The 14,012-nt window shown below is 41.4% G+C and overlaps 1 protein-coding gene across 5 annotated transcripts in view; it reads left to right on the plus strand.

Annotated features, from left to right (window-relative positions):
• The window catches only part of KIF2A (kinesin family member 2A), a 92,472-nt gene that overhangs the window by 73,238 nt on the left and 5,222 nt on the right, over positions 1–14,012 (plus strand). For 3 of the 5 annotated variants that reach the window (XR_012158886.1, XM_073344036.1, XM_073344038.1), the window contains exons 17-20: positions 1,206–1,319; positions 2,736–2,886; positions 3,848–3,949; positions 13,647–13,782. Coding sequence is in view for 4 of the 5 variants with exons in the window: in XM_073344036.1 (XP_073200137.1) it covers positions 1,206–1,319; positions 2,736–2,886; positions 3,848–3,949; positions 13,647–13,782 (503 nt within the window). In the remaining variant the exon portion in view is untranslated. The remainder of the gene's footprint in view (positions 1–1,205; positions 1,320–2,735; positions 2,887–3,847; positions 3,950–13,646; positions 13,783–14,012) is intronic. The other 2 variants (XM_073344039.1, XM_073344040.1) reach the window with 1 other exon arrangement.

The following is a 14,012-nucleotide window of genomic DNA, read 5'->3' on the forward strand; positions in this document are numbered from 1 at the left end:
TGCGGAAGCTGCAGAACCCGAACCACCAAAAAAGAAAATCAACCTTCTGCTGGTGGCATCTGATTCAGATGATGAAAATGAATATGCATCAGTCCACTCTGCTTTGGATAGTTATCGAGCAGAAACCATCATCAGCATGGATGCATGTCCTATGGAATGGTGGTTGAAGATGAAGGGACATATGAATCTTTAGCGCATCTGGCAAGTAAATATCTTGCTACGCCGGCTACAACAGTGCCATGCAAATGCCTGTTCTCGCTTTCAGGTGACATTGTAAACAAGAAGCGGGCAGCATTATCTCCTGCAAATTGTAACCAAGTTTGTTTGTCTGAGCGATTGGCTGAAGTAGGACTGAGTGGACTTGGAGGCTCTAAAGTTTTACATTGTTCTATTTTTCAAGGCAGTTATTTTTTTTTGTACATAATTCTACATTTGTAAGCTCCACTTTCATAATAAAGAGATTGCACTACAGTACTTGTATGAGGTGAATTGAAAAATACTATTTCTTTGTTTCTTACAGTGCAAATATTTGTAATCAAAAATAAATATAAAGTGAACACTGTGCACTTGTATTCTGTGTTGTAACTGAAATCAATATATTTGAAAATGTAGAAAACGTCCAAAAATATTTAAAGAAATGGTATTCCATTATTGTTTAACAATGTGATTAATCACAATTATTTTTTTAATCGCTTGACAGCGCTAATCAATTTATAAATGAGTGACTTCCTGCAGATATTATATAAACTGTACACACACTAAATAGTAATGTGTACGCAGTTTACGATACGCATAAAACTGAGTAGTATGCAGTTTGAAGTAATTATAACTGTAGTCGCTTAATGTTTTGAAAGCAGCAATTCCATGGAATATTCATCTCAGGCCAAATTCTGTTCATTATACCAATGTATACCCAGAATAACTCCACTGAAGACAGTGGAATTATTACAAATTTACACTGCTGTAAATTAGCAGAATTTGGCCAGTTGAATTTTCTTAGGAACATGCTTGAAACTCAAATTTGAGGAAGGCCTAAATATCTCACCACTGTCTCGAAACATGTTTTATCTTAAAAACAAACTGCTTCATTTGTTTCATTCTTTTCAAAATTATAAAGGAGAACGCTAAATGAAAAGTTGTCATTTTAATTAATGTCTTTACAAGAACACTTTCTTTTAATATGCTGCTGTATCTTGCTGCTGCAGAGTAAAGGAATTTGGAATTAGTCCTTCGGACATTCCCTTCTCACAGAGTAGTGGCAGTCGCTCTGATCTCTCTCCTTCCTATGAATACGACGACTTTTCTCCTTCGATCACCAGGTCTACTTCATTCTATACATGGAATCTTTATTTTAAGTTTTTCTGTTTAACTGTATAATTTTACAGACCCAAACCTTCATTTATTCCCTTGCCTTGAGTCATCATATACTTTGTTTTTGTCCTGTTTGACAGGTGATGGTACTGCATGGTCTGCAATCATCTTTCCAATTTTTGTTCATTTTTCTTAAACATTTGAATATTTCATATTCAGGCTTGCTTTTCCCTTCATACATAAAAACGGTGATGTCACCTTTGTAGATTTAGTGGATTGATTCTCATAAGTCTGTTTAGAGTAATTCTAACTCTGTGAATTTTACTACCTGATAAAAAATAAAAGGAATTGTAATACCTTCGTTATTTTCATTAGTGTAGTGAATCCTACATATACGTGTGGGGGTTTTTGGTGGTGGTGTGTTTTGTTTTTGTTTTTTTATTCCATATTAGCAAGTTGTTAAGGTTAGTTATTACTGAAGGATATTTGTCTAACCTTTTTGGTTTATTTGCAAATTTGGATTCATTTAGTTCATAAACTTTTTTTTAAAGTGACAGGTTTCAGAGTAGCAGCCGTGTTAGTCTGTATTCGCAAAAAGAACAGGAGTACTTGTGGCACCTTAGAGACTAACATTTGTTTGAGCATAAGCTTTCGTGAGCTACAGCATCCGATGAAGTGAGCTGTAGCTCACGAAAGCTTATGCTCAAATAAATTTGTTAGTTTCTAAGGTGCCACAAGTACTCCTTTTTTTTTTTTTAAAGTGGACATCCTTGCTTGAAAGGATGATGTCAGCTGCTATTTTGTAAAGTTCAAGTTTTCTAAGAATCTCAAAGTTGAAATTGGTTTTAATTAATGATCTGTCCATTCTTTGTGGACACTAGATTGTTTGTTTGTTTACTGGCGGTGATTTGTTTTTTAAAGTCAAAAAGTGCTAAATCATTTATTAACCAAAAAGATGCACACAAAGATAGAAAAATATATTGGCCAGTTTTTGGTGTACAATCTGTGAAGCTATATTTACACTAATGATTACAACTATTATTGACTTGTTATACAGTTCTTTAATATTTATGGTTAGGGTTGTTTTTTCCCTTCTTGTACCCGTTTATTACAAAGACAGTCTTGCATTCACTATCTTTAAATCTAAACTGAATGTTTTTCTAACGGATATGTTCTAACTCAACCACAAGTTATTGGCGTTGATGAAATTCTGTGTCCTGTGTTTATATAGAAGGGTAGACTAGATTATCACAATGGTCCTTTTTTGGCCTTAAAATCACATTAAATTTGTGAAGTTGACATCACCTTTATTAAATGAATTAAATTGCATCTGAATCCGTAAGGCTTTAATTTACTTTAGCTATTTTAAATAGAGCATCATTTATTTTAAAATAAAATCTTTTTTTTTTTTTTTATGATTGTAGGGTGAAGGAACTGACGGTTGATCCTAGTGCGGCAGGAGATATCCGTCCAATTATACACCATGCTCCAAATCAAATTGATGATTTAGAGACACAGTGGGGTGTAGGGAGCTCACCTCAGAGAGATGATCTTAAACTTCTTTGTGAACAAAATGTGAGTAGCTTTCATCATTTTAGGTGTGTGTATATATAATATTGTCTTTGAATTCAACAGTAGATCATATCCTGAGTAACATATGTTTATAAGGCTACTAGCTACTTGGTTGAGTATAGTTAGCCTCTGGACTCTTTCAGATTGTCATAAAGTTAATGTTAATGCTAAAAATGTGTTTTTTGGGGGTTTGCTTAGTTTTAGATTCGTTCTGTTTTCCTTGCTGTTAAGGACACTTCAGTAGCGCTGCCTGTTTGTTTTGGAAGTTGCTGCTCTTTCTCTGGATAGTTTTTCCTAGCATGCCTTCATCCCATATTAGGCAACTGGCAGCATTCTGTAAAGCCCTTTCTTTCCATTATTAAGAACATAAGAATGGCCATACTGGGTCCGACCAAAGGTCCATCCAGCCCAGTATCTTGTCTACCGACAGTGGCCAACGCCAGGTGCCCCAGAGGGAGTGAACCTAACAGGTAATGATCAAGTGATCTCTCTCCTGCCATCCATCTCCACCCTCTGACAAACAGAGGCTAGGGACACCATTTCTTACCCATCCTGGCTAATAGCCATTAATGGACTTAACCTCCATGAATTTATCCCATTCTCTTTTAAACCCTGTTATAGTCTTAGCCTTCACAACCAGAGCATAGAGAATACTTTAGAATACTTCAGAATGATTCTGAGAGCTTGTCTGTACTTTGAAACTTGCAGACATAACATAGCTATTCCAGAATAATTATTCCAGAATAAGTATAATGATCATTATTACAGTATAAAATGCCATGTGGATGGTCTTATTCCAGAATAGATTTATTCAGGCATAAGCTTTTGTGGGTAAAATACCCACTTCTTCAGATGCTCTATATATTTCCCTTTCTTATCTTGGGATAGGATGAAACACCTATTTAATTTATTAGTTTTAAAGCAAAATTCATCAAAGAATAAAAAACTTTATTATTTTTTTAAGGAGGAAGAAGTTTCTCCACAGTTGTTTACTTTCCATGAAGCTGTGTCACAAATGGTAGAAATGGAAGAGCAAGTAGTAGAAGACCACAGGGCTGTCTTCCAGGTAAAATATTGATCACTGCATTATATTAATCAAATAGCTCACACTGGCCAGAGAGAAGTTCTAACTCTTTGGACATAAGATGTCATGTGGTATACTAGTGCAGTCAGACCTTCACAGATTTCTAAACACAATTCTTAAGGGCAAGGCCATTGTGGCAAGATACAGAGTCAGAATCATATATAATACACCCTGTCCCCCAACCACCAGCTCCTTTGTCACAGTGACAAAGGAGAAGCATACTGCTATATTGTCTGTGGAAACCCAGTGTAACTTCTGTTGTTTTCTTTTCAGAAGCTGATAGTCTTCAAGAAGTCATGTTACCATAGAGCATTTACTGTTCTTTTTTTTAATATTGAATTAATCCTTCTGCTTTGGTTCCTTTCTGGTTTTGGCCATGCCTTCCAGTGTTAGTGGCTGCATGTTTTGGGGATGAAGCTTATTTGGCACTAACCCCACAATCTGAGCTTGAAATTTGATTGACTAATCAAAAGACTATATGTACAAACCAAGGCTGATTATAGACAATGACACCCCCACCAGCGTCCACGACCAACTAATTCAGAGGCTAGTTTCATCAGACAGACCTGCCTCTAGCTGCATGACTAGTTATTTTATGTGGGAGCTAGGTAGGTTGGTTCTTTCGCCACAAGCCACTCCATTTAGAAGAATACCACCAAGCACATGGGGTCCTGATTGTGACTAGGGCTCATAGGCACTACTGAAATACAAATAATGAGTAGTAATAATAAAGTGCCAGCTCTCAAGGCCTCTAGATCAGGTAAAAAGAAAAGGAGTACTTGTGGCACCTTAGAGACTAACCAATTTATTTGAGCATAAGCTTTCGTGAGCTACAGCTCACTTCATCGGACGATGAAGTGAGCTGTAGCTCACGAAAGCTTATGCTCAAATAAATTGGTTAGTCTCTAAGGTGCCACAAGTACTCCTTTTCTTTTTGCGAATACAGACTAACACGGCTGTTACTCTGAAATAGATCAGGTAAGGAGAAGTCTTGAGGCAGGCTTGAAACCTGCTCCTAAAGAAATGGTCCTGGTTATGCTGAGCAAAATATTGACCATCTATCTGCTTTTTCTGGGTTGTAGTTTGCCAAGGATTCCTGCCTTCAGTTGTTCAGAGGAAAGATGGTACTGCATTTTGTGGACAACCTTTAACTATGACGGAGTTGATCTGCATCATTTACGTTGCTTAGTTGCAGAAATTGCACTTCCCACACTTACATTCTTTCCTAGTTTTTGCTGATCCAGGCACTTTTCCTATGAATGGATGGTTTTTTGTTTTGTTTTTTTTAGGTTTGTTTTGTTTGTTTTTGGTTTGTTTTGTTTTTGTTGAGATTTTTTTTTATGTTGTATATTGGGTATATTTTGTCTTATGAATGTACATTGTAACAAGCTAACCCTGATTTTCTTGCTACCAAAAATCCCCCTAAAAACATTGTGTTTTGTTTAAAGAATGTTGCCAGCTTTATGTTGGATAGTGCTCAGTGTAGTAATCTTGTGGGGGAAAAGAGTATTTAGAAGTTCCCTATTAGAATATTCCTTTGCAGATTGTGTCTGATTAGAATAAACCTCGTGGCCATTGAAAGGTAAAATATTTTTAAAAAGCTTTAAGGTATATTTTTGTTAAGATTCTTAATAGTAGGTTTTAGAAGAGATATGGAAATGTATTTATTTTGATTTGCCCAAACAAATTAAACAAGCGCCTATTCTGCGCTGTGAGGGCCTTTTATAAATTTACTTTAAAAACACAGCAGATACAAATAACTTCACCTTGGGCCCAAAACAATAGACTGCACGAAAATTTTCAAAAGTGTCCCATTTTCAAATGTGAAGTAGTCAGCTAGGAGCATAACTCTCATTGAAAGCCACTGGGACTTAGGAGACTAATTGCATGAGTCATTTCTGAAAATGGAACTTAGTCTCCTAAGTCACTTAGCACTTTTGAAAATTGTACCTCTTGTCTAGCTCCTTCCTCCCCGAAAGCCTGAGGTAGATGGGTTTTGTAGTGTGCCCTGATGATTGAACAGTTTGGGCTACTGAGGGTTGGACTAGGGGACAGGGAAAGAATTCATTCCAGTGTTGTGGGTCCATCCTCCAGAACCCCCTGTCAGCATTCTCTTTTAGACTGAAATGTTTTCAGTTGGAGTGCTTCTCCTGATCATAGCTGAAGCAGGATCTCATTGGGAGAGGGGTAGTCTCCAGAGTAGACCAGTTTAAGCCAGTGAACCCCATTGTCCCCATAGGACAGCTTTGCACTTCCAGAGTATTTGAAAGCTGCCCTAAAGCTGGCTTAGCCAGCCCCTAAAGGTCTCCCTCAGTGTAGGGCGGCGGTTCTCAAACTGTGGGTCGGGACCCCAAAGTGGGTTGGGTCGCCAGGGCTGGTTTAGACTTGCTGGGGTCCGGGGCCAGAGCTGAAGCCTGAGCCCCACCACCCAGGGCCAAAGCTGAAGCCTGAGGACTTTAGTCCTGGGTGGCAGGACTCATAAGAACATAAAAGCGTCCATACCGGGTCAGACCAAAGGTCCATCTAGCCCAGTATCCTGTCTTCCAACAGTGGCCAATTCCAGGTGCCCTAGAGGGAATGAACAGAACAGGTAATCATCCCCTGTTGCCCATTCTCAGCTTCTGGCAAACAGAGGCTAGGGACACCATCCCTGCCCATTCTGGCTAATACCTATTGATGGACCTATTCTCCATGAATTTATCTAGTTCTTTTTTGAACTATGTTGTAGTCTTGGCCTTCACAACATCCTCTGGCAAGGAGCTCCACAGGTTGACTGTGCATTGCGTGAAAAAATACTTCCTTTTGTTTGTTTTAAACCTGCTGCCTGTTAACTTCATTTGGTGACCCCTAGTTCTTGTGTTATGAGAAGGAGTAAATAGCACTTCCTTATTTACTTTCTCTACACCAGTCATGATTTTACAGACCTCAATCATATCCCCCCTTAGTCATCTCTTTTCCAGTCTGAAAAGTCCGAGTTTTATTAATCTCTCCTCACACAGAAGCCGTTCCATACCCCTAATAATTTTTGTTGTCCTTTTCTGAACCTTTTCCAATTCCAATATATCTTTTTTTGAGATGGGGCGACCACATCTGCGTGCAGTATTCAGGATGTGGGCGTACCATGGATTTATATAGAGGCAATATGATATTTTCTGTCTTATTATCTATCCTTTTCTGAATGACAGGTTTCAGAGTAACAGCCATGTTAGTCTGTATTCGCAAAAAGAAAAGGAGTACTTGTGGCACCTTAGAGACTAACCAATTTATTTGAGCGTGAGCTACAGCTCACTTCATCGGATGCATACCGTGGAAACTGCAGCAAACGTTATATACACACAGAGATCATGAAACAATACCTCCTCCCACCCCACTGTCCTGCTGGTAATAGCTTATCTAAAGTGATCATCAAGTTGGGCCATTTCCAGCACAAATCCAGGTTTTCTCACCCCCCCACCCCCATACACACACAAACTCACTCTCCTGCTGGTAATAGCTCATCCAAAGTGACCACTCTCCCTACAATGTGCATGGTAATCAAGGTGGGCCATTTCCAGCACAAATCCAGGCTTTCTCACCCCCCCCCCCCCCCCACCTTTCCCGGGGACGGACGGAAAGCCTCAAGGGCTTCTTTTCCATGGGTCCAGATGATGAAGATGTCATCAATATAGCGCAAGTAGGACACCATCCTGGCCACTATGGATGTAGAAGCCCTCTACACCAACATTCCACACAAAGATGGACTACAAGCCGTCAAGAACACTACCCCCGATAATGTCACGGCTAACCTGGTGGCTGAACTTTGTGACTTTGTCCTTACCCATAACTATTTTACATTTGGGGACAATGTATACCTTCAGATCAGCAGCACTGCTATGGGTACCCGCATGGCCCCACAGTATGCCAACATTTTTATGGCTGATTTAGAACAACGCTTCCTCAGCTCTCGTCCCCTAAAGCCCCTACTCTACTTGCGCTATATTGATGACATCTTCATCATCTGGACCCATGGAAAAGAAGCCCTTGAGGAATTCCACCATGATTTCAACAACTTCTATCCCACCATCAACCTCAGCCTGGTCCAGTCCACACAAGAGATCCACTTCCTGGACACTACAGTGCTAATAAACAATGGTCACATAAACACCATCCTATACCGGAAACCTGCTGACTGCTATTCCTACCTACACGCCTCCAGCTTTCACCCTGACCACACCACACGATCCATCGTCTACAACCAAGCTCTGCGATACAACCGCATTTGCTCCAACCCCTCAGACAGAGACAGACACCTACAAGATCTCTGTCAAGCTTTCTTACAACTACAATACCCACCTGCGGAAGTGAAGAAACAGATTGATAGAGCCAGAAGAGTTCCCAGAAGTCACCTACTACAGGACAGGCCTAACAAAGAAAATAACAGAACGCCACTAGCCGTCACCTTCAGCCCCCAACTAAAACCCCTCCAACGCATTATTAAGGATCTACAACCTATCCTGAAGGATGACCCAACACTCTCACAAATCTTGGGAGACAGGCCAGTCCTTGCCTACAGACAGCCCCGCAACCTGAAGCAAATACTCACCAACAACCACATACCACACAACAGAACCACTAACCCAGGAACTTATCCTTGCAACAAAGCCCGTTGCCAACTGTGCCCACATATCTATTCAGGGGACACCATCACAGGGCCTAATAACATCAGCCACACTATCAGAGGCTCGTTCACCTGCACATCCACCAATGTGATATATGCCATCATGTGCCAGCAATGCCCCTCTGCCATGTACATTGGTCAAACTGGACAGTCTCTACGTAAAAGAATAAATGGACACAAATCAGATGTCAAGAATTATAACATTCATAAACCAGTCGGAGAACACTTCAATCTCTCTGGTCACGCAATCACAGACATGAAGGTCGCTATCTTACAACAAAAAAACTTCAAATTCAGACTCCAGCGAGAAACTGCTGAATTGGAATTCATTTGCAAATTGGATACTATTAATTTAGGCTTAAATAGAGACTGGGAGTGGCTAAGTCATTATGCAAGGTAGCCTATTTCTCCTTGTTTTTTCCTCCCCCCCTCCCCCCAGACGTTCTGGTTAAACTTAGATTTAAACTTGGAGAGTGGTCAGTTTGGATGAGCTATTGCCAGCAGGAGAGTGAGTGTGTGTGTGTCCCCAGGAAAGGGGGGGGGTGAGAGAGCCTGGATTTGTGCTGGAAATGGCCCACCTTGATTACCATGCACATTGTAGGGAGAATGGTCACTTTGGATGAGCTGTTACCAGCAGGAGAGTGAGTTTGTGTGTGTATGGGGGTGGGGGGGTGAGAAAACCTGGATTTGTGCTGGAAATGGCCCACCTTGATGATCACTTTAGATAAGCTATTACCAGCAGGACAGTGGGGTGGGAGGAGGTATTGTTTCATGATCTCTGTGTGTATATAATGTCTGCTGCAGTTTCCACGGTATGCATCCGATGAAGTGAGCTGTAGCTCACGAAAGCTCATGCTCAAATAAATTGGTTAGTCTCTAAGGTGCCACAAGTACTCCTTTTCCTTTTCTGAATGATGCCCAACATTCTGTTTCCTTTTTTGGCTGCTGCTGCACATTGAGTGGCTATTTTCAGAGAAGGGGAGGGATAGCTCAGTGGTTTGAGCATTGGCCTGCTAAACCCAGGGTTGTGAGTTCAATCCTTGAGGGAGCCATTTAGGGATCTGGGGCAAAAACTGGGGATTGGTCCTGCTTTGAGCAGGGGGTTGGACCCTGGGGTCCCTTCCAACCCTGATATTCTATGATTCTATGACTCCAAGATCTCTTTCTTGAGTGGTAACAACTAATTTAGACCCCATCATTTCATATGTATAGTTGGGATTATGTTTTCCAATGTGTATTACTTTGCATTTATCAACTTTGAATTTCATCTGCCATTTTGTTATCCAGTTGCCCAGTTTGTGAGATACAAAACTGCTCAAGATAGTTATCTTTGGATCATCTGCAGAGGACCTAGATCTAGGGTGACCATACTTCTCTAAACTGAAACTGGCATTGTTGCTCGTCACCCGTGCCCCCGCAAATGTTTTTCCGCACCCCCAGTGAGCCAAGTAGCATAGATGGGAGCAGAGGGAGGAGAAATGGATACGGAAGTCAGGCTTACTGGCCTGTAATTGCCAGGATCACCTCTGGAGCCCTTTTCAAAAATTGGCGTCTCATTAGCTACCCTCCAGTCATTGGGTACAGAAGCTTATTTAAATGATAGGTTACAGACTACAATTAGTAGTTCTAAAATTTCACATTTGAGTTCCTTCAGAACTCTTGGGTGAATACCATCTGGTCCTGGTGACTTATTACTGTTTAGTTTATCAATTTGTTCCAAAACATCTTCTAATAACACCTCAATCTGGGACAGTTCCGCAGATTGCCACCTAAAAAGAATGGCTCAGGTTTGGGAATCTCCCTCACATCCTCAGTCGTGAAGACGATGCAAACAGTTCATTTAGTTTCTCTGCAATGGCCTTATTGTCCTTGAGTGCTCCTTTAGCATTTCGATCATCCAGTGGCCCTACTGGTTGTTTAGCAGGCTTCCTGCTTCTGATGCACTTCACATTTTTTTGGTATTACTTTTTGAGTTTTTGGCTAGCTGTTCTTCAAATTATTTTTGGCCTTCATAATTATATTTTTATACTTCATTTGCCAGAGTTTATGCTCCTTTCTGTTTTCCTCTCTAGGATTTAACTTCCACTTTTTAGAGGATGTCTTTTTGCCTCTCATTGCTTCTTTTACTTTGTTGGCTAGCCATGGTGGCACTTTCTGGTTCTCTTACTATGTTTTTAATTTACGGTATACGTTTAAGTTGAGCCCCAGTTATGGTGTCTTTAAAAAGTTTCCATGCAGCTTGCAGGGATTTAACTTTTTGCGCGGTATCTTTTAATTTCTGTGTCACTAACTTCCTCATTTTTATATAGTGCCCATTTCTGAAATTAAATGTTACAGTGTTGGGCTGCTGTGGTATTTTCCCTGCCACAGGGACGTTAAATTTAATAAACAGGGATGGTCACTATTACCAAGCAGTCCAGCTATATTCACCTCTTGGACCAGATCCTGTGCTCGACTTCGGACTAAATCAAGAATTGCCTCTCCTCTTGTGGGTTCCAGAATTAGCTGCTCCAAGAAGCAGTCATTTACAGTGTCAAGAAACTTTATCTCTGCATCCCGTCCTGAGGTGACATGTACCCAGTCAGTATGGGAATAGCTGAAATCCAGCATTATTATTGAGTTTTTTATTTTTATAGCCTCTCTAATATCCCTGAGCATTTCACAGTCACTATCACATTCCTGGTCAGGTGGTCGGTAATATATCCCTACTTCTATATTCTTATTATTAGAGCATGAAATTACTATCCATAAAGATTCTGTGGCACAGTTTGGTTCATTTTAGATTTTTACTTCATTTGATTCTACGCTTTCTTGCACATGTAGTGCCACTCCCCCACCAGCATGACCTGTTCTGTCCTTCCAGTATATTTTGTACCCTGGTATTACTGTGTCCCATTGATCATCCTCATTCCACCAAGTTTCTGTGATGCCTAGTATATCAATATCCTCATTTAATACGAGGCACTCTAGTTCACTCATTTTATTATTTAGACTTCTAGCATTGGTATATAAGCACTTTAAAAACTTGTCACTTTTAGCTGTCTGCCATTACATGATATAATTGAATGGGACTTTTTTTCATTTGACTGTTTCTTATCAGATCCTACCTGTATTTTATCATCTTCCACCCTCTCCTTCTTTCTAGGACATAGAATTTCCATTAATAGATCCTCCCCTAAGCGATGTCTCTTTCCAAACCATGTGCTCCTCTTCACCTGTCGGCTTTCCCCCAGCCCTTAGTTTAAAAACTGCTCAATGACCTTTTTAATTTCAAGTGCCAGCAGTCTGGTTCCATTTTGGTTTAGGTGGAGCCCATTCTTCCTGTATAGGCTCCCCCTTTCCCAAAAGTTTCCCCAGTTCCTAATAAATCTAAACCCCTCGTCCCTACACCATCATCTCATCAACGCATGAAGACCCTGCAGTTCTGCCTGTCTAACTGGCCCTGCATGTGGAACTGGAAGCATTTCAGAGAATGCTACCATGGAGATCCTGGACTTGAGTCTCTTACCTAAGAGCCTAAATTTGGCCTCCAGGACCTCTTTTCTATCTTTCTCTATGTCATTAGTACCTACATGTACTATGACCACTCGCTCCTCCCCAGCACTACACGTAAGTCTATCTAGATGTCTCGAGAGATCCACAACCTTTGCACCAGGCAGGGAAGTCACCATGCAGTTCTCCTTATCATTGCAAACTCAGCTGTCTGTTTCTAATGATCAAATCACACATTACTAATATCTATCTCTTCCTAATAACTGGAGTTCCCTCCCCCAGAGAGGTATCCTCAGTGCGAGAGGATACCACACCATCATCTGGAAGGGGAGGGTCCCAACTATGGGATCGATTCCCTCTGCTCCAGTTGGATGTTCTCCTTCACTGAGACTTTCATCCTCCTCAACAGCTCAGAGGCTGTCAGACTGGGGATAGGGCCATTCTACTGTGTCCCAGAAAGTGTCATACGTGTACCTCTCTGTCTCCCTGAGCTCCTCCAGTTCAGCTACTCTGGTTTCCAGAGCCTGTACATGGTCTCTGAGGGCCAGGAGCGCCTTTCACTGAATGCACACATATACCACCTACCCATAGGGAAGATAATCACACATGCTGCATTGGGTGCAATGAACTGGGTAGCCCCAACTCCATTGCTGGACTTCTGCCTGCAGTATCTTTTTACTCCTGAAGCTTGTTCCCTGGTTGATGTTTCATTTTTATTGGGGGGTGTTTTTGACTCTAAGTTTAAAGAATGTTACGTTTATCTAGCCCAGCCCCCCCACGCTTCCCTTCTAAACTTCCTCGCAAAACTCCCGTTAGCTGCTCCTGTTTGCTGTCTCCCTTGGTAACTCAAGTTACAGGCCCCCTGCCTGCGGCTGAAGCTCTTGGGCTTCGGCTTTGCCTCCCTGCCCAAGGTGTTGGGGCTCAGGTGGGCTCAGGCTTCGGTCCCCCCTCCTGGGGTTGTGTAGTAATTTTTGTTGTCAGAAGGGGGTCGTGGTGCAATGAAGTTTGAGAACCCCTGATGTAGGGGAATAGAGCTGTTGTAGTGGCTCCTATGGCACCAGCCCCTCCCCCAAAGCGTGCGTGTCCTCCTTCTCAGGGTGTCAGAATGGTCCCTTGGAGTTGTGGGCAACCAACATGTACTTGCATTACCAGTCTCGCTCAGTGCATGGTGTCCTTATATCAGGGCTACAAAGGTGGCATAAAGCAGAGATTTTTTCCCCCCTGTCTGCGGCTATGCTGAGTGCTCCAGACTGTAGCAGAGAACTGGGGCTACTATCTTTGGCCGTTCCTGACACAGTCATTGGAATGAAGGAAGCATGTATAAAACATTAGAAACCTAGTTTTGCTACATAGAAAACAAAAATTCAGATACTGAAGTAAATTCGTGTTACAGTTCATGAAATTGTTTATCTAGTAAAAGGGTATAACTAGCTTTGGGAAAATAGAAAGACTTTGTGAATTCAACTGTCTGCCTTCAAACCTGTCTCGTGGCTAATGCATTCAGCTGTTGTGCATCTCTTGTCTTTTCAGGAATCTATTCGATGGTTGGAAGATGAAAAAGCTCTTCTAGAGATGACTGAAGAAGTAGATTATGATGTGGATTCTTATGCTACACAACTTGAAGCAATCCTAGAACAAAAAATTGACATTCTGACTGAACTCCGAGGTAAGGCTGTGTTTTTTGTCCATTTATGGGTCTACCAGATTAACAGCTGTGAAAATCGCATCACGGACAGTGGAATCTGGTCTCTCCCATGAAATGTGGCCTCCGGTCACTCAGCTCTGAAGGCAGAGTAGAAAGTGAGAGCTTCTGGCCAGGTGTCCATCTTTGAAGACAGTGTCGCCGTCAGCAGCAGCCGAGCAGTAAGGGTGGCAATACTGTGACCCCGTAATAAG

This window comes from Lepidochelys kempii, chromosome 5 (assembly GCF_965140265.1).
Source record: "Lepidochelys kempii isolate rLepKem1 chromosome 5, rLepKem1.hap2, whole genome shotgun sequence".
Taxonomy (NCBI): Eukaryota; Metazoa; Chordata; order Testudines; family Cheloniidae; genus Lepidochelys; species Lepidochelys kempii.